At 43.3% G+C, this 20735-nt stretch overlaps 1 protein-coding gene and 1 pseudogene across 4 annotated transcripts in view; one reads left to right on the forward strand and one right to left on the reverse strand.

Moving 5' to 3' along the window:
* The window catches only part of Gpd2 (glycerol-3-phosphate dehydrogenase 2), a 134090-nt gene that overhangs the window by 12109 nt on the left and 101246 nt on the right, over positions 1–20735 (forward strand). For 2 of the 4 annotated variants that reach the window (XM_029470737.1, XM_021155445.2), the window contains exon 2: positions 19125–19234. In XM_029470737.1, the coding sequence (XP_029326597.1) occupies positions 19133–19234 (102 nt within the window). In that variant the 5' untranslated portion in view covers positions 19125–19132. Of the gene's footprint in view, positions 1–16313; positions 16396–19124; positions 19235–20735 lie in introns of those variants that run through there. The other 2 variants (XM_021155443.2, XM_021155444.2) reach the window with 2 other exon arrangements.
* LOC110289298 lies at positions 3102–3521 on the reverse strand (annotated as a pseudogene).

The following is a 20735-nucleotide window of genomic DNA, read 5'->3' on the forward strand; positions in this document are numbered from 1 at the left end:
TTTACGCTGAGTAGACAAATTGGGGCTTTTTTTTTTTTTTTTGGTTTTTCAAGACAGGGTTTCTCTGGCTGTCCTGGCACTCAATTTGTAGACCAGGCTGGCCTCGAACTCAGAAATCCACCTGCCTCTGCCTCCTGAGTGCTGGGATTAAAGGCGTGCGCCACCACGCCCGGCTATTGGGGATTTTTTTTTTTTTGCACATTGTTTATATTTAATACTGCATGGGATTTCCTATAGAGAATGTCAAGAAAGAGAAGGGACGAGTGATCAGTGGTTACATAGACTGGCCTCTTGGGAACTAGGAGAATGTGATCTCTCTGAAGACAAGCCCAGAGTGGGTTTTTTTTTTTTAATTTTTTTATTAAAGAAGATGGTTTTGCATCAATTACAGAGATTGCATTTGGTGAAATAGTTCATGTTTGATTTTGACTAATAAGTGGAGGACGCGGGACAAAAGCTTAATGGGGTTGAGTTGTGGAGGTGGAAGCTGGAAGCCAGACTTTTCAGAAAACTCAAGAAATGTGAAGAAAAATGAGCTGAGAAGGAGATGGCGATGATGTTTACGCACACGGTGCGTTGAAGAAGAACCGTAATACTTAAAACAGACACTATGATAGTCAGAGCCCATGCTGAGACTGATTCAAAGAATAACTCAGCAGAGCTTGGGGCCTGGAGGGTTGGAGCCTCCAGGTAAATCCATACAGAGCTGAGTTTGGGAAGGAACCAAGTGCTAGGGTCATCAATGAATGAGCAGAAGATGGATGGTGACTGCAGAGGAGGAATAATAGGAGGGTTTTTTTTTTTTTTTTAATTGTACGCTATGCCTGTTTCTAAGAACAATAGGACTGAAAACAACAACAACCAAGTTTCATGTTTTGTTTGATTGGCACATTGGTCTTTTTTTTTTTTCCTTTTTCTTTTTGAGATTGTAGTGTAATTACAACATTTCTTCTCCCCGACCCGCTCCAACCCTCTCATAATGCTGACTAGAATAGCCTTTATGGCACGGTATGGAGTTAACCATTGCGTCACTGGCCATCATTTGTCTACCGGGCAAAGTCCAAATTCCTTTGAATTCGCAGGGATCATATGAGATATTTAATAACTACCCCACCTGGCTTATTTTTTTCTCATCTCCTGGGTTATGATTGCTTTGATGGCCACCCTGAACTTCTAGCTCATTCTAATCTTGCTTACCTTTGAGGGAGGGCTATTACCCAGCCAGAAGTCCTTCAGGTAGGCTAACCACACTTGACTAGAACTAAGATGGCTGCTAGAGACAGCAGTCTCCAGCTTTATTATAATATCACCTGCATTGTAAGTGACACATTCTCCAGTACCGGACAGTCACCACTGTCAAGGTAGCCCACTGGATGTAGCATAAAAAGAGTAAAAATAGATGCCTATACGAGGAACTTTCTACCCATCCTTAGTGAGATATTAGGCCTTCCCTTTAGTAGCCTATTCCCCTCCTCTGCCTTGCCCACCATAACAAAGAACACTACCCCTGCAAGGTCGAGGGCTTGCTTGGCATCTCTGTCTCACAGGTGTTCTTGACCAACCATACAAGTTTCCAGTTGATATTCAGTCTTGTTACTGGTTCTACAGTTCCCAGAGAGAAACAGGACCCATGCTGTGGGCAGTATCTAGTAATGTTGCTGGCCTCTGCTTTTGCACCACAGGGACACTCATTCCCTCGGGAAGGACTGTGTTCACCTTGGCATCTTTTCTCATAGTCATTTGGACACTGAACCTTCAACAGAAGAGTTACTATTGCTTTCCCTACAGCTACCCTTAGGATCTTCCTTGGCCCCTTCTCCCTCAGGGATAAGTAGTCCTTTAGCTTTTTATCTAAACCTTATCCATACACATTTCTTTTATTGTTGATTAATTAATTTTTTGACAAAGGGTTCCCATTATGTAACCATGGCTGTCCTGGAACTTGTTCTGTAGACCAGGCTGGCCTTGAACTCACAGAGATCTGCTTGCTTCTGCCCCCTGAGTGGTGGGATAAAAGGTGTGTGTTACTATGCCTGGTTTCTATTTGTTTTAGAATCTCCTTTTCTGAACTATGATTTCCTTCAAGGCAGAATCCACAAATTAGTCACTCACAGGTTTAACCGATGAAAACGTAGTGCTTATTAACTTTACAAATTGCCTTTCTTTTCTGAGGTGTAAGTCATGTTGTGTATACTTTTGGGTTATCTTTTCTTTGATATTTTTTCATAGAGTACCTCATAGTCCAGGCTAGCTTTGAATTCACTTTGTAGCCAAGGTTGTCTTGAACTATTGAGTTTATTGTCTTTATTTCCTAAGTGTGTACGTACATTTTTCAGATTTTGCATCAGATTCCTGTTGTTAGCGCGACCTCCCACCCCCACCCCCTTACTGGTGAAGGAGAATCTGTTGAAAGCAAAGATGGGTGCAATAAACACTTGCTATCTGTGTGACCAAGGTGATTAAGATGGAAAGCCAGCAATCTGGGTTACGCCTCGTTCGCCGTTGTCGTTGCTTTGGGCTGAGCTGTAATCATTAACTTCTTTACTTATATAGCCTAATGAAGGCAAATGTGGTGGTTTTCTGGTGTGCTTAAGTATGATTGGTTGGCCTTTTTCCACTGTCCACCTGAGTATGCCGATGGGAAGTAGAACTTTCTGAAGACTTGCATCAAAGTTCAGTTCCTTTAAGGTCTCCTCAGATGTCAGTTTCCTTGTCTCACATGAACTAATAATTACTTCTGTGTTGCCAAGATTTGAGATAATGTAAATCAGATACCAGCAGTATGAACATTGTGAGTCACCATGATGTGTAAGAACACCAGGGAGTGAGTCACTCCGTAGCACAAGTGGATGGGAGTGGTGGGAAAGGGAGCATGGTGGGGACTGGCTGGTTTGGGAGTCTAGGATGAATAACAGGGATGCTGTGATGGGTAAAGTGGCTAGTGGGACCGCTAATGGGATGCCTGAAGTTAGCATGTTCCCAGTGAGTGAACAAGGAAGACCTGTTTTGACACTTGGGGTCATAGATTGTTTTCAGGTAATTCCTGCAAGAACAATCAGTTGTCATTTGTGTCTTCATGTCCTGAGACCAGTGTATCATTCTTTTTTTTTTTTTTTTCTTGTTCACCTGTGATGGAGTTTTTATTATAGAGAAAAGTAACAGAACTTGGCTGGATAAAGAAAGGAGTTGGACATAGAACTAGTGTGGGTGCCTAGCCCCAAGCCTCAGCAGCCCAGCCACGGGTCTGCATGGTTCTTTCGCATCAAGAAGTTAATCTTTCGAGCCATTTCCATGTTGTAGATCCTCCGGCATGTTGCTGGCAGCGGTGGCAAGGCTTCTCATAGTAGCGTCGTTGCTTTATGACTTCGGTAAGCCCATCGGTGGTGAGGATTCTGTTCAGGGTCCAGTAGGCACCTTCCACGTTCCCCTCCTGAACCATCACAGTCCTGGCAATGAACTTCAGATGTTTAGCCATGGCTTCGTATTTAAGTCTTCATTCTTCCGGGACACAGACTGGGGCCTCTGAATTCGGACTCTGGGTCTCTCCAGTGTATCATTCTTAAGGCCCTGCATTTTTAAGAAATACCCTGATTTCTTTAGAAAGATTAACTTACAAAGTTAACTGGTCTGATAGCCTTTTGGTTTTATATTAGTAATTGCCCCCCCCCCCCCAAGAGATGGAGTTCAGAGCTGTGATGGAGCCAAAAGCAACTTCCCAGTTTCTCTGAAATAAGTACCCCAAAAAGTGCTATGCTATTCCAAAGAGAGGGCAAAATTCCACACTTGTCCTGGCACAGTTGTCCCGGTGGATTAACCCCAGAGGGTTAATTCAGGACACAAACCTTTGATCAGGATTCTCACAGGAGAATGCTTTCAGTTCATGCCCACACTAACAGTGTTGGAGGTCCAGCTACTGGACTTCACGTGATTGCAGCCTGACCTGAGGGAAAGTCAGCTCCCTCCCTTTGACTTCTGCAACCACCAACCTGTGGCCCAGATCCACAGTAGATCCTGGGCTTTGTACAGATTTGTAAGAGGCCACTCCACAAATAACAGTATCTCTTCTGTTTGAGACAGTGTTTATTTTGGAAGGCGATGTTAGAGAAAAGCTAGAGAAGGCCTTACTGACTGTTTTACCAGGTAATTGACAGGATTTATTTATGAGTGATAAGAGTACCTGAGTTAGAGCAGGTGCTGCGTAGGCCCCAAAACAGGGTTGCATCTCCACGAAGGCAGGCTGTTGTTTCCTTCTCTACTTATATAGGCTTGCATAGTGGCCACATCTGCATTGTGGGCATGCAGGATGTTAGTGAGAGCTTATAGTATAGGCCTTAGATATCACAGTGGCAGTTGGCAGGTACATTCCACACTGCATCTTTAGGAGTAGGTGAGACCTTATAGAGGAGCTAACTAAACTCATTGTCACACAGCTTGTGTCTGGGTTGAGCCGAAGGGCTGCTGGTGTCTTTGGTGTGGTACAGGTTCTCCCACGGTGGATGTTGTACTGAACTTGACAGTGGTGTCAGTTGAATATGCTATACGACCCTGAGTGTGCCTGGTCATGTGTGACTGTGCTAAGGACAGCACCTGCGACTAGCAGGAATCGGGATGTACCCCGAGGAAGGGCTGTGTCCTGCAAACAAGTAGTCAATTGTTAGTGGCAGGGGAGGAAAGCAAGGTTGAGCTCATCATAGGAGCTTTCTCTGTGGGCTTCCTTTAAGGCCTAGTACAGTTCAAGGGCCCCTGTGTGAGTGGCTCACCTCATTTTGGTAGTCTGGAGTCTACAGCAAAGTAGCAGAAAGAAGGCAAGAGTCAATCCCTGAAGGTTGTCCTCTAACCTTGGAGTTTATGCTGTTATTATGTGGTTTATACTCATGCGCACATCTCTCTGTCTCTGTCTCTCTGTCTCTCTCTCTCTCACACACACACAGACATGCATACACATGCATACATACAGAGTGAAAAATGCTGAGAGTTTTGGTTCAAGTTAACTGAATGAAAAAAGGAAAGAAAAGAAAAGAAAAGAAAAGAAAAAAAAGAAAAGAAAAGAAAAAGGAATGGGAAGGCCATGACTGCTCCTAGGTATGGTGGAGGAGAAAGTGTGTCATAGATATGTAGGAGAGCATAGCCAGAGGCAGGAGAGACTAGAGTGGTCACGACCCTGAACTATGTAGGGACAAAGGGTGGAGGAGGAGAAGAAGGGAGAGAGGGGAACCAAGTGTAGCAGCCAGGAGGTCGAAAAAGGGCACAGAGAGAGGAGGTAACAAAAATGTCTGGACTATATTGGGAAGAGCCTCTGGGTAAGGGCAGCCCAGCCCCTGAGCTAGAAAGTGAAGGATGCTGGGAGAACCTGGAAGCCAGGTCTGCTTTGATATGTTTAATAGGCACCTCAACTGCTTGTCCTGAGTTTGAAACTTAGTATTAGCTGGTTTAAGTAGTTACTGAATCAGATGCTTAAGGGGAAATCATCTTAGGGTGGATGCTCTATGTTCCTCAGAGAACGGTAGATACCTCTGTAGTGTTTTCTAGGTCTTGCTCCAAGACTCCTAATAAACTGCAGAGGCAAAGCCTATTTCTCCTTTCTCTGTGTGGCTCTTTACCCATCTTTATTAATGACAAGAGTGGTTGTATAACATGAAAGTCACCAGAGGAATGGTCAGATGACAAGGGTTTTGGTCAGATGCCAGCAGTCCATTTGCTGGGTTCCCGTAGAGAACTTTCCTTATTACAGGAACAACACACAATCATACAGATATTAAAATGATGCATTCAATGACTCAACCCTACTAGTTTCACATATGGGGGCGTGGGTTACTCCTTGAGTCTTCCTGTTGGCGTTTGCCCATATGCTCACACAGAAGTTTGCATGCACATACACTTAAATTTTTTGAGAAAAGGTCTTGGAGAGTAGGCATGACTACCTGGTATCTATTATATAGACTAGATTGGCCTAGTATTTGCAGCGATCCTCCTGGATTTATAGGTGTGTCCCAGCTCTGTTGAGTAGGGTCACTGTTTTATATACTTTTCTACATTCTCATCATGGTGTCTCTATCCCTAATGCTAACAATCTATAAGAAATCTAAACACCGACTGGCTTGATACCTGGCCAGGAAGGGGATCCACCATCTTCTTCTCTCACTAGCATGAGAGTTACACACAACCTCCAGTATGCCTAGCTTTTACATGTGTGCGAGGGATCCAAACTCCATGCGACTTTTTTGTTTGTTTTTCCAGGCAGGGTTTCTCTATGTAGCCCCAGCTGTCCTTGGGCTCACTCTGTAGACCAGGCTGACCTCAAACTCGGAGATATGCCTGCCTCTGCCTCCTCAGTGCTGGAACTAAAGATATGCACCATCACACCGGGCCGGACACCTGGTTATTGTGTTTAATACGTAGGTACATTGTTCCACTTCCGGTCCTGAGGTCCAGAGAAGTCAGGTATCTTTCTTTTCAGGCTGAGGCTGTCCTAGGCTGGGTTGAACACCTCAGGTCACAGTCTCTGTGGAAGCACTCAGCTGCCTCAGAACATAACAAAGTACGTTGTTGGCAGCTGCCAAGGTAATGGCTTCGGGAGTAGGCAGAAGTGCACTGGGTGAGGTCAGGCCTGTGAAGGTCACCTCATTGATATTGGAACCTGGAGTTTTGACAAGAGTCCTTTTAGAAATGCCATTTTACAAGTCACTTTCTTCCTGCCTGTGTCTTGGTGAGCTTTGGGCTCAAGCTCTGTGCTAAATCTTTCGGGCTGGCTTTGATTCTTTCAGCATTATCTTAAGAGTTCCTGGCTGAGGAGAGGCTGTTGAGTCTGAATTGCTAAAGTGCTCTGCTGTGCTCTGCCTGAGTTCCATCCACCCTGTGATTTGACTGACAACAGTGTTAGCCTAGTTCGCTGGGGTCTGGAGAATTGCAACTGCTCAGTCAAGAGTGTTTCCTGAGCTGGAATTGAAATGCAGGGCCCTTTAGCTTCTAGTGTGACAACAATGTTCTTCTGGCAATTGACTTTCACTCTTCAGTCTCCAATGGGGGGGGAATTATGAAATAAAATGGGGTGGTGGTGGTGGGGGGAAGAGGGCCAAGCATCCTTGTCAAGATTCAAACCCATAAAAATGAGTAACTGTAATTAACCATGTGCAGTCTCTCTTCCCTATTACATGGGCATTTAACTGGGTCACTCTGCTTCACACAGCAGGTTAGCAGATGGTAGATATGACCCGAGGTCCTTTTGCAATACATGTCCAAAATCAGTTCCAGTTATGAGGAGTGTGTGTGTATATGGAAGGGTAACCGGCAAACAACCCCAGCCCCAGGGGGACTAGATGTGAAGACACCTTCCTCTGTGGGTATTGGAGAGGCTGTTCTTTGTACCAGTCTGTCACAATGAATGAGAGGGAGGGAGCAGTCTCTCAAGTATGTGTTCAATAGGTATTTGTGTTTGAGATGATCCCGGAAGTGTGGGTTTTCCTATTGTAGATACTATTTTTTGATTGCAGTTTGTGTGTTTTTCTTTCTTTCTCAGGGAGGTTCTTTATTCTTTCTCTCTCTAGTCCCTTCTGCCTCCTTTTCATATGTTTCATATATTGATAAGCATGGCTATGTTCTGTTAAAAAAAAAAAAACAACCAAATTGGTTTTACACACTCTACCCACTCTCGCTGATCTCCCTCCATCCCGGGTTTCAAGTAAAAAAACCTCTCCTGGTAGGCAAATGCTCTACCACCGATCGGGACACCACTGAGGAGTCTTTCTTTTGAAACACAAATTTCATCAGAGTGCTGTACTTTTAAAGCCCTCCACTGACTTCCTGTCTCCGCTATGTCAGAATGAAAGCCTTGCTAGGAGGAGGTCCTGTGTGACTTGGCACCTGTCTCTCCTTCTGACCTCAGCTGGGACCAACTGCAGAGGTCACTTGATGCAGTCACAGCGGCCTTTTGGCATACCAGAGATGTGGAGCTTGTACAGGCTGAGTATCTTTGTCTGCTGGCCTCTTGCAAAAGCCTTTCCCTCATGAACTATATGCTGACCTCTTCTCAAGAGACCTCCCCACAGCACACTCATGAACACTATCGAAATTCAATGCTGTCACTAGTCCCTACCCCTCCCCATCTCCCCGCACCCAGTTACTCTCTAAATTGTTACTCATTTTATTTACTGTTTCATAGCACTTGTCATTTAAAATATATCTTATCTTAAGAGGATCTTATGTTTATAAAACACCCCCAATCCATGACAACAGAGGGGTCCTCTGCCCTCAGAGCTGTGCTGGGTATCTAGCAGGCTGCACACGTTCAGACCCAGTGGCCCTCTACCTGCCTTCTTCACTTGGCAAGATGGTTAAGGGATATTTTTCTGAATATTTCGAATTCTTGCTTTGGTTATATTCTAAGAGCTTTTGATTTTTGTTTTCCTGTGTTAATGTGTGTGTGTGGTATGTATTTGAGTTCTAAAATATAGCAATAATGAAAATATAGCTCACATTTTGAAATTGGACTTAATTACTTTATCTTAGAGGCACTTGTATGTACTGAAAAAGACTTGAAAGTGCCAATCTACGATACTGACAATAATTTAGTTATAAATTATGTTGAATATACACTGGTTACATATGATATATAGCCCTGTGTTGTAAAGAGGTATCAGTTATACATAATCCTATTTTAATGATGCAAAGTATAAATGTAGGCATATTCGTGCCATTTGGCAAAAATGTTGTCTAGAACTAGGGTGACTCTACTTTGCCATACAAATGAATATATTGATTCCAGTTAGCTGAGGTGATATGCATATGTGTGGTTAGAAGACAAAGAGCTTTGCATTTTCTATTCACACCAGTTAAAAAATAACTTTTTAAAATCTGTTTGAGTATAGAAAGACACTCCAATTGTAGAGCAGGAGAGGTTTACTGTATTAATTTTTGGGGTAAGTGTGGGTGTATGTAGGTTAGGGTATAAAAGCTGAGTTGTGTGCATGCATATGTGTGTGTATGTGTGTGCTTTGAAATAATCTTGTGTGAGAGTGTTTAGGGGCACTATTGCTGTAATAAAACACCATGACCAAAAGCAACTTGGGGAGGAAAGGGATTATTTGGCTTACACTTCCACATTAAAGTCCATCACTGAGGAAGTCAGAGCAGTGAGCTGGAGGCAGGAGCTGATGCAGAGGCCATGGAGAGGTGCTGCTTACTGGCTTGCTCGGCCTGCCTTCATATAGAACCCAGGGCCAAGATCCCACTGGTGGCACCACCCACAGTGGGCTGAGCCCTTCCCCATCAATCACTAATTGAAAAAAAAAATGCTCTATGGGCTTGCCTATGATACAATCTTAGGGAGGCATTTTATCAATTGAGGATCCTGCCTCTCTGATGAGAGGATCTCAAGTTGTCATCAAATTAACCAGCGTGTGTGTTGTGTGCATGTTTGTTTGTATATTTGAGTGTGTGTACGATGTACATGGCCAGAGACTGAAGTCTGACATCTTTTTCAATTGACCCCCACCTACTGTATCGAGACAGAGCATTTACAGAGTGCAGGGGACTCAAACTGATCCTCACACTTGCATGCGAGTCACTTTCTTCACAGAGCCCTCTGCTGGGGCCCACACTTTTATTTTGTATTTTCTGAGATGATTTATGTAGCTCAAACTCATAATCCTTCTGTCTCCTTTGTCAAACTGTACAGGGCTGTAACTCACCAGTGAGGCATTTACTTTTATTTTTATGTATGTTTTGCCAGAGTCTCGCTATGTAACTATAGATGGCCTGGAACTCACTATGCAGATCGGGCTGACCTTGAATTTACAAAGATCTCCATTCCTCTGCCTCCCACCCAAATGCTGGGATCAAAAGTGTGGGTCACCACATGCTACCCAGGTTTTAGATGTTCGAGACAGAGTCTCTCAGCCAGGAGGATTTGCAACTCTGTGTGGAATGGCCTTGAGTTAGAATCCTCAGGCTTTTGCTCCCCGAGTGAGTGGTATTCCCCACTCTGCCTAACTCGGAATTCTTTGTGTTAGTAAGAACTGTGGGTTATTTGCTATATCCATATTTCTTACATCAAAAGGCACACATGATCTAACTAACCTACAAGATGAGAAGAGGCAGGGAGAGATGAAATGCCCACCAGTGTTAAAGCCAGAGGAGGAAAGCCCAAGTGCTAAGATGCTGCTTTGTGGCCTCTTTGCAATGTTTGGAGCAATTTATTTGTTTTTGGAACACAGTTTTAGATAATTTGGCTCTCAGTTTCTAACCATGGTGATAAGTTGGAAGTACATAGAGAGCTTAAAGTCTGTACAAATTATCACCAGCACGATAGTTTGGAAGAAATAGAAAAAAACCTTTATAATGCAGAAAAAGGAAAAATTGAGATGGGACGGACACTTGGACTAAGGAAGAAGTGAAGGCATTGATAGTATTATGTTTTCTACTGGGTGCTGGAGATTGAATCCAGGTCCTCTGCAAGAAGACCTGTGCTTACTGTGTGTGTGTGTATATATATGTGTGTGTGTGCGCACACAGGTCAGAGGACGGCTTGCAGGAGTTGGTTCTCGCCTTACACCTTGTGGGGCTTGGAGATGAAAATCAGATTCTCAGTCTAAGAGGCAAGTGCCTTTACCCACTGAGCCATCGTAAATTAAAAAGATAGCTTTAGAATATTGAGCAGAATGCTTTTTATTCTCTGTTTCTGGGATGCAAGCTTTGACTGCGGCTGTTGTTAGCTGTGCCATGTTGGTACCAATGAATATCTCAGCCCCTGGTTATTCATTCATTCATTCATTCATTTTTGAGACATTGCCTTGTAGCTCAGGCTAGCCTTGGACCTATTGTTCAGCATGTTTACTAGTATGATTTCAGGCGTGAGGACTACACTTGGCCGTAAGTAGGATGGCTGAGATCAAGCAAAAACATCGCTCACAATTTTTGCTTAGGTGAAAGGAAGTTGAATATTTTTGGGGCAAGGGTGAAGGGACTGGACAATGCTCTACTGTTGCACATACCCTTGAATAGGATCATTGTGAGCGGACATCTTATTTCAACATCTCTTGTTTTCTTATGGCTGTTTCCTTGAGGTTCAGACATGTTTAGGGAATCTGATCACTTTACCAAAAACAGCACAGTCTGAGATTATTGTGACTAGTGTATTTTAGGTTTTCTGACACCGTCACCGTGTGTGCAGCTTAAACATCCACATATACACATATGGATTATTGGATGTGTGGAGGAGTGAATTGAAATGTAGAATTCAGCAAGCTGGGGGTGAAAAGGGACACAGGTATACAATGTGGTAAACTCTGCTCTCTGGGATTCCCTCCCCAGCATACTTCCGGACCACAGAATTACTTCTAATTCTGTTCTTCTCCAGAAGTATTTATAGTAGTGGTGGAGTAGGTCTGTATTTAAACAGTTTAGCTTTCTACAGTATAAAAAGTTGATTTGAAAATATTGTGCTATTACAAATTACTATACAAACTCAGGTATGGTTTTTTACTTTAGTTTGTTCTAGTTTTGGAGACAGGTTGCCACATAGACTCAGTGACCTGAAGGAATTATACAGTGACAGTTGACTATGGACGCCTGATTGTTCTTCCTCTCCCTTTGCCAAGTGCTAGGATTACTGGTATGTACTCCCGCCACACCTACCTGGTTTGGTTCTTTTGAGACTGAGTCTCACTGTGTAATCCTGGCTTGCCTAAAACTATGTATGTAGGTCTGTTTGGCCTCCAACCAGTGCTTACCTTCCTTCTCAGCCCCAGCCTAGAATTTGATCACTGGGAAACCGAAGACGCATCGTCCTCTCAGTTTTCTCCTCGGATCTTTTCTCTTGTGTTACCAGGAGGATGCTTCGCTTACTGACTTCTGAACGCCTCCAGGTTTATTGTTCCCTGCTGTCATGTTCAGTGTGTTTGTGTTCTTTATAAACACACACACACACACACACACACTTTCAGGGTGACTGGAGGATAGGAATCTGTTCTCAGAACGTGATTGGTTTAGATCTTTCTGTTAGAGTCATGTTGTAGAAAGAACATGTCCAACCAGTCTCATTTGTGCTTTGGTTACCACTTGATTGTGTCAGTCCTCGTCAGTGTGTTCTGTGTCAAAACACACTTCTTTGTGGGCATTTGGAATAAGAAAGAGTTTGCTTTGTTACAACCTGCCTAAACCTGAGTTTGCTGATGTTTCCTTATAACCTCATCACTGGGGAGGCAGAGGCAAGAGACCAGAAGTTTAAGGCTAACTTGTGCTACTGGAGACTGCCTCAGAAAACTTCAAACAGTAATAAACCCCCCCCAAAAAATACAAAACAAACAAACAACCAAACAACCTCACTAGTTCAAAGAACTCAGACATCCTTGTAGTTTTAACTTGAGTTTTAGTGTGAGTGAGTGGAAGAGAATGTGATTTGAGTTCACTTTCTCTTCTTCCATTGTGCTGTGGATTGCTGTCAGTCTCTAAATTCTGGACATACTGGGCAGGATTTCCTCTGAGCAAGTGCTGCATTTTTAATTTTGTAAAGTTCACATACCTTTCTTTTAAAAGTCACTGGATTAATATGTGGTTGGACATGTGAGTTGGGCCCCGGAGTGTGCCTCTCATGGGTGTGACATCATGATGTGACTCAGTGGGAAGTGGGGGTGGCTTTCTGTGCTCAGCTGCAAATGGAGAGCAAAGTATGGGTGGGGGCTTTGTGTTACTTTTGGACCGACTTGTATGTTTGGTTTGTAAATGGTTAGTAAGATAGCATATGCTAACTCTAAGTTATGCCCCAGGGATCATGTTTTGTATGTGACATGCCTTGTGCATCTGGGCTTTTCGATGTAGGTAATCAGAAGCGTGTGGAACACTTCACTAGCTTGCTGTAGAGCCTGGTCCCCCAAATTGCAAAGCTGGTGGTTGAATTCCTCTTCTTCAAGAGCTCCACTACTGAGCTCCATCTTCAGCCCCCTGCAGTTCAAGACAGGTCTTGCTATTCATCTCAGGCTGGCCTCCTTCCTGGCCTTGGGATGACAGACATGCCCGACCACACCCAACTGAGCATGCTCTTTGACCTGTACTTTTCCTCACACTGATCACACGTGTAACAGATGCTCATTCTTAGCCTGGCATACCAGTCAACATTTTGAGCAGTTCCCACTTTTCTGCAGTTAATGTAGAACTCGGAGATTAAATGTTCATTGCAGGTCAATGGGATTGCTTATAAGAGGCCAGAAAGATAGGGAAATTTGTCTATAGGTCCGAGGTTTCTCTCACACTGAGAGATGATTATGAATGCATGAGATCTTACGTTACCTTTACATATATTTTTAAAAGATTTATTTATTTATTATATTTATTTATTATATGTAAGTACACTGTACTTGTCTTCAGACACCCCAGAAGAAGGCATCAGATCTCATTACAGATGGTTGTGAGCCACCATGTGGTTGCTAGAATTTGAACTCAGGACATCTTGATGAGTGCTAAGAGAGATTAGCTGTAGTCTAGAGTGGACAGTAAAGTAAGTTATTTAGGTAGAGAATTCAGGGGGTGGAAATATTCTTTCCAGCATAAGCATACTTCTGATTGTCCTATATTTTTCTTTCTTAAAATTGGTTTTATTATTGTGTTCCTATGCCTCTTGTGCTCCCAGACAGACCATGGCAAAGGTTGGAGACGAGAGGGCAGTTTTCTCCACCTTGGGATCTGGGAGACTGAACTCAGGTGGTCAGGTTTGTGTGGAAGCCTTTTCTTCCCTGACTGTTCTTGTTGGCTTTTTTATATTTTTCACTTGATGGTTGTTTCTTGCTGTTTTTTTTTTTTTTTTCCGAGACAGGGTTTCTCTGTGTAGCCCTGGCTGTCCTGGAACTCACTTTGTAGACCAGGCTGGCCTCGAACTCAGAAATCCACCTGCCTCTGCCTCCCGAGTGCTGGGATTAAAGGCATGTGCCACCATGCCCGGCTTGTTTCTTGCTTTTAAAGGGAGATGTCTGACTAAGTTATTCAAATATATGATTTAGCTGGGAGGGTCGCCTTGGCTCTGAGTGGGAGAAGACAGGTAGGGAACACTCTGGGACTGGGTTTGAGATGTATGTTGATCTGAGTTGCTATCTATAGTGGGTGTCATTGAGGGACAGCCAAGGGTTCAGGTAAGCTCAGGTGGTCCCTGCAGACTTTGAGAAGTGGCAGCCGTCGTTGGTGTCTGTGGGCACTCCAGGAGCAGGTGCAATGGTCACTTCTAGGCCGATGTTTCCTAAGCCTATACTTTGAAGGCCTGTTTTGTTTTGTTTATAAGTTTGAGATGGATATATTGCTACTCTCTTGTTTTCTTTAAATAAGTATTGTACTAAGACTTGAAATTTTCGCAGTTCCAAACTGGTCTCCTTCCTGCCTTCATTTAGTTTGTCTGTCTGGATCAGAACATTGCATCAGTGGGGCCAACCCCCAGCTCTCATGATCCCTCACTTTACCATGTTGGCTCTCTGCCCACTTCCTCCTGTCATCTTTTGTCAGTACCCTTTGGTCACCTTTCCCAAGGTTGACTGAAACCAAGCTCATTCAGCCCACATGGGGACCACTTCATTGTCATCTAGTTGGCCTCTTCTTCCTCATAACCTTCTGCACAAAATCCTACTGTAAAGGGAGACATACATACCGAGCAGATGTGCGTGTAAAGTGAGGGCCATTTTGTTTAGGCTTGGCCAGCTGAGCTAGACTTCTTGGAAGAATTGGAGTCAGGGTGTGCCAGCCTGGGAGCCAGTCCTGAATCACTGTGCATGTGATTTAATTAACAGTCCAGAAAGCATGGACATTGAGCTGTGTGATAAGCTAGATAATTCTGTGGTTGTATCACTTTCTTTTCCTTCCTTCCTTCCTTCCTTCCTTCCTTCCTTCCTTCCTTCCTTCCTCCCTCCCTCCCTCCCTCCCTCCACCCCCCCTCTCTCTCTCTCTTTCTTTCTCTCTTTCTTTCTTTCTTTCTTTCTTTCTTTCTTTCTTTCTTTCTTTCTTTCTTTCTTTCTCTCTTTCTTTCTTCCCTCCCTCCTCTCTCTCTCTCTCCTCTCTTTCTCTCTCATTTTATTTATTTATTTTTTAGAGAACACCTCCTCTGCTCAGGTGAGGCAGAATCCTAGAGCAGGGTCTTTGAGATGGGCCCCTTGGGCGTGAAAGGATTTCAGAACAATTTAGAGTGAAACACAATTACCTTAGTCATAGGGTATAATGTCAAGTTTAGAAATTAAGTAAATTTAAAATTTGGAAAAATGTGAGCTGATTTACCTTTAAAATTTTTTCTTCAAAATGAAAAAGAAATATTTTTATTTTAAGTGTATGAGTGCTTTGTCTGCATGGACATATGTGCATCATACGGATGTCTGGTACCTACAGAGGCCAGATGAGATCACCTGAAACTGGAGTTACAGACAGCTGTGATCCTCCGAGTATGAACTTGCTGGGGACCCAAGAACTATGCAAGAGCCCCAAAGTCTCTTGACTGTTGAGTCATCTCTGCAGACCCTAGAGGAATTTTTATTTGTAAACAAAGTCTTGAGGTGGGTTTATGAGGTGCCTGGTTTAGATTCCTGATGAAAGAGTGGTAATACAGTTGATCTCCAAGCCTCAAACATCCTGACCCAGGGTTGTCGTGTTTATTGCTTTAATGTCTTAAGAACAAACACTGTTATAAGTTTGATTTTTTTTTTTTGTTTTGTTTTTAAGGTTGGGTCAAGGTTTCTAATAAGGCAGTTCCTGGGGTGGGCGGCTTCTTTCTATTCCTGCATCCCCTTCATCTTTCCTAATTTCCTCACATTATTTGCTATCTTCTTGTTTGCAGCTTTTATTACTTAAAAATCTAACTTTATGTGTATGTCTGTATACCACTTGAGTGCCTGCTGCAAAGGCCTTTGGATCCCTTCTCTTGGAACAGGAGGTCAAGAAGGTTGTAAGCCACCAGGTTGGCACCGAGAATCCCTCCCTGGTTGAGCCACCTCTCTCACCCATTATTATTATTATTATTATTAGTTGTTGTTGTTGTTGCTGTTTTTCAAGACAGGGTTTCTCTGTATAGCCCTGGCTGTCCTGGAACTCACTTTGTAGACCATGCTTTCCTGGAACTCAGAAATCCGCCTGCCTCTGTAGTGCTGGGATTAAAGGCGTGCGCCATCACACCCGGCGAAAGCCGCCCTTTTGGAAGAATCAGCCCTACACTTATTTGGCTGAATGGACCAACACCTAGTGCTGAGACATTCTCATTGACTTCTGTGTACCACCCCAGTTGTCCTTGATGATGTGTGGTTTCCTTTGTGAGGTCATGAATGACGTTATCAGCAAGACAAGTAGTGCTACCACCCCAGGTCAAACCATCCACCACAGTCACATCCAATGGACCCACCAGGCTTCTGTCTATAAGGGGTAGGCATGCACATTGTTTAGGTAAATAAAACTAGGACTCTAATCTCTGTCTTGTTGATCAAAGTAACTGTCTGATAGCAGGCTGTCTCAGGGTCCCCAGAAGTTCTCTTGAGACAGTCACCCCTATGAACAGTTAGTGTCTCAGCACCTTAAACAACGTAAGCTGTGTGACAAATGGGTGCCTGCCTTTGGTGTGGTTTTGACTTTTAAAAGAAGATAAGGTTTAGCCTAAGGGTAACTGAATATTTGACTTCCTTAACCAGGAAACACAGTTTGAGCAAAAGTGGATGGTTATGTAGGGAAAGTGTCAGTGGTGGCAGATGAAGACATAGCTCCACATCACTGCTCGGAGCAGCCCGGGAAGTTCCCTCATGGCTTTAGAGATCCTGACTCAGGGTCAGGTTGGCGTAGGTTTCATGGCTTTGACCAGAGAAGTATTTTAGTCTAAGTCTGTTGGAGTTTATTAAAAATAGAAAAGTGCTCTTAGAAAGAACACTAGGAGCAGGGATGTGCTTGTCTCAATCAAGACTTAGTTTACAAACAGACATTCTTCATGGATTTCTCAGAGGACAAGGGAGAGAAGCACAGGCAATGGACAAGAACCATCCAAGTATAGGATCTTTAAGGATGAGGTGCACAGTGTCTCTTGCCAGGAGCTGTTTGTACTATTTTGGTGCCTCTCAACTTCAGTCTCATGGGATTGCTAAGAAACCTGTTTCTTCTCCTTCCCCACTTCTCTCTGAGTCCTTCTCCTTCTCCTTTACCTCTCTGATAAACCAGATTGTAGACTGGCTCTAGAGGTTCCTTGCACAGGATTAGAGTTTACAGGAAACCCAAGGGACCGTGCAAGGAAGTCAGGACAGTCCCTTCTACTGTAAGTGTGTTTGGGTTGAGATTTCTAGAAAACTGCAGGTTTACCGCTAGAGAAGGATGCTGTGAAGCAAACATTGGTCGGGAATCTTGGTAATCTGACTGCTGAAGGGCTTCCTCAGCCCTTCTTAGGGACGGGCTCCTTCCCTTCTGTCCCTTGGTTTTTCCTGTTCTTATAACAACAAAGATAGTAAAGGAGAGCCCTCCAATGTCAGGGTGTTTATGGTAAATAGTTTTTTGGGTAAGAATGATAATAATAATAATAGCAATACAAACCCATGTTGGAGTTTTGGAGTTTGAAGAAGAAGATCAGAAAGGAAAAATAGAAGAAATGCCAGCTTCTATTACTGTATAATTTATAATCCAAAATGAGTTCTGTATAGAATCTAGTTACCAACTCTACTGCAATTCTTTAATTTAGGAGAGTAGAACTGATATTTTACATCTAATATGGAACCCAACGGGGGCTGGAGAGATGGCTCAGAGGTTAAGAGTATTGTCTGCTCTTCCAGAGGTCCTGAGTTCAAATCCCAGCAACCACATGGTGGCTCACAACCATCTGTAATGGGGTCTGATCTACCTTCTGGTGTGTCTGACAGTGTGTACTCACATAAAAATAAATCATAAAATAAATCTTAAAAAATATGGAACCCAACATACAACTATAATTTATATTGATATATATATTTTTTTGTATTCTAAGTTAGAACTACCTTTAAACTTAGCAAGCTCTTAAGTTCCGTATTAATCAGGCACAAGTGACGTGTTCTGACAGGTCTGATCACTACCCATTCTTGAAAATAGAGTAATAGCTCCCTTCTAAGCGGTTGGGTGTGTTAGCAGCTTTTGTGAATGGAAAGAGAAAGGTTTAGGCAGGTCAAATTATTTGCTCTTAAGTTAAAAAAAAATGCTCACATAATGTTATCGTTTTATGCTTGACAGAATAAAGATAGACCAGAGAATTTTGATGGGATTCTTATGCCTTGCAATGGTTTTGGCTTCTAAAGAAGTCAGAAAATATTTTTAAATCCCTATGAACAGAACTTAAAAAAAATCCAATCAATCCAGTAGTAGAAAAGAGGGGAGAAGAAAGCAAGCCCTCACACAATACAGCACTTTATTTAGCAATACCCTGTGAGCACAAAGGAGCTTTCTCCTTGCCTCTGCTGGCCTGTCACTGGCTACAGGAAAACCTCCCCCCCTTTCTTGTCCCCTCTTCTCCCCCTCTAAACTCCACTAACAAAAGGAGTTACAGCAGGTTAAGTTATCATTCTGTTAGAGGACCAGGGCCTGGCATCTGTTCACTTCCTATCTGTAAAGTGTCCACTGTTTTAGCGAAGGAAATCTTAGTGTCTCAGCGTTCGGCTTCTGTGAGAATTACATCAAGAAGGGAGAACTTCAGAAAGTTGTCCCCGAGTTTGAATTGAACCTGCGGCCTAAGGACCTGAAGTAGGCCTGTGGGTTATTGTCCTGTTCAATGACCCAGTACTCCCACCGGCTTCCCTTGTGGAGAGGATTAGCTGGGGAACAAATTCGCAAGTACAGCTTGTAGTTTTGTCAAATCCACAACGACATTTCTTTTCACAGCTCTCTTGACTTTATACTGTTTAAATACCCCGAGTTGTCTCTTAATTTGCATTTCTTTCTTTAATTCTTGTCAGCTCTGAATGTAACGTTTACATAATCAATTTCCTGTCCTTTTTTTTTTTTTTTGAGTTAATGCTATTGGATTATTGTATACCCATTGTCATGTCAGGAATCTTCTTATTTTACGTTTCCTTGTCTACTTTAAGATAGTTTCATAAGCTGTGCAGTGTTTTATGATTAAGATTGTTAAGCAATTAAATTAACCTTTTCTTTTGTTTTTTTTTCCTTTGTAGGCTGAGCAATGGCGTTTCAAAAGGCAGTGAAGGGGACTATTCTTGTGGGTGGAGGAGCTCTGGCCACTGTTTTGGGACTCTCTCAGTTTGCTCATTACAGAAGGAAGCAAGTGAGTAGTAACTGCGATGAAGCAGGGATGCTGTCTCTGTGTGCTCATGGCTGTGCACGAACTACTCTTAAAATTCCTGTTAGGTTGGGATATCCTCAGAATAATGCCGAATGATACCCATGAACTTTGAGTACCTCGTGTTTTAGAATGGAAATGTCTTCTCAAAAGCCTCCATTTGGCTCCTTGATTTTTAAAGACTGCCTCATTTATTCGTGCCAGGGTTTGTTCATTTAGACCTTACTTTGTCCAGTTCATTGAGATGCCCGGGTGCTTTTTTCACACTTGCCAAGTTTGTCCTCTTAGAAGGCAGGAGTCTGGGAAAGAAAGTGAAAAAGCAAAGGCCCAATTCTGCTGTCTGGTTATATTTTTCCCTCCCTCCCTCCCTCCCTCCCTCCCTCCCTTCCTTCTGACTATCTCCATCTCTCTCTCTCTCTCTGCCTCTCTTTGTTCCCTTCTGTCTTCATCCTTTCCTTCCTTCCTCTATTCCTTCTTTCCTTCTTTCTCCCCGAATCCCTCTTCCTTCTTCTGACAGATTGTCAGTTTTGGCTGACCTAGAACTCAGTATGTTGATCAGGCTGGCCTTGAACTCACAGAGATCCACCTCCACCTTTGCCTTTGAGATGGAATTAAGGCATGCATCACTAGGCCTTTATATTTCCTAAGGGTTTGGTTACTTATGCAGCAAGTACATTATCTCAGGTAAGGAGGATGATTCAGTGAGGGGCACCACCACACCAGTGGGATTGACATGAACATTCTGAGAACAGTGTTTAGTTTCCCTTTAGTTCTCCCTGTGTACCACAACCATGGGTTGAGGGCAGGAAATGATCTCATGGCAAGACTTTGTACTCTTTGGCCTTGAGATGCCATAGTTAGCTTTGGTCTCCTGTTTCTTTCCTCCTAGGCTGTCTGGGCAGCTCAGTTCTGCTTCCAGAGGAGAGTGGAGGAGGTCTGGTGATGAAGCAACAGTTCTTCACCATTTCTGTGGCTGCCTTTTAAGCCACAGGTTTCCCTGCACTAGTTCTTCCTGTGTCTTTGTGTTAGAAGATGGTAGAACCAGGCGTATTGCTTGGAAGTTTCTACCCAAGAAAATTGAGAAATTGCCTTATATTTAGAGTGAATAAGCACCTCCGGTTTATTTATTTATTTATTTGAGACAGACTGGGTTTTTACTCTGTAAGCCTGACTGGCTTGGAACTCAGACAGATCATTGTTAGCTTGATTTTTTTCTGTGCACAGAAATCTCAACAAAGGCAGGTGAGTGGATCTCTTGAGTTCAAGACCAGTCTGATCTATAATAGTGAGTTCCAGGACAGCCAGGCCTAAATAGTGAGTGAGTCAGGGGGAAGGAGTAAAAGGGGAAAGGGGAAGGAAGGGAGGGAGAAATAAAGAGAAGAAAAGGAAACAGAATATAATCAGACACGGATTATAGGCCCGGCCACTGTACCTGGTCCAGACCCAGAGGCTCATTTTTTTGTCTTTTTTTCCTAAAGAGAGGTAC

The sequence above is a fragment of the Mus caroli genome, chromosome 2 (assembly GCF_900094665.2).
Source record: "Mus caroli chromosome 2, CAROLI_EIJ_v1.1, whole genome shotgun sequence".
NCBI classification, from domain to species: Eukaryota; Metazoa; Chordata; class Mammalia; order Rodentia; family Muridae; genus Mus; species Mus caroli.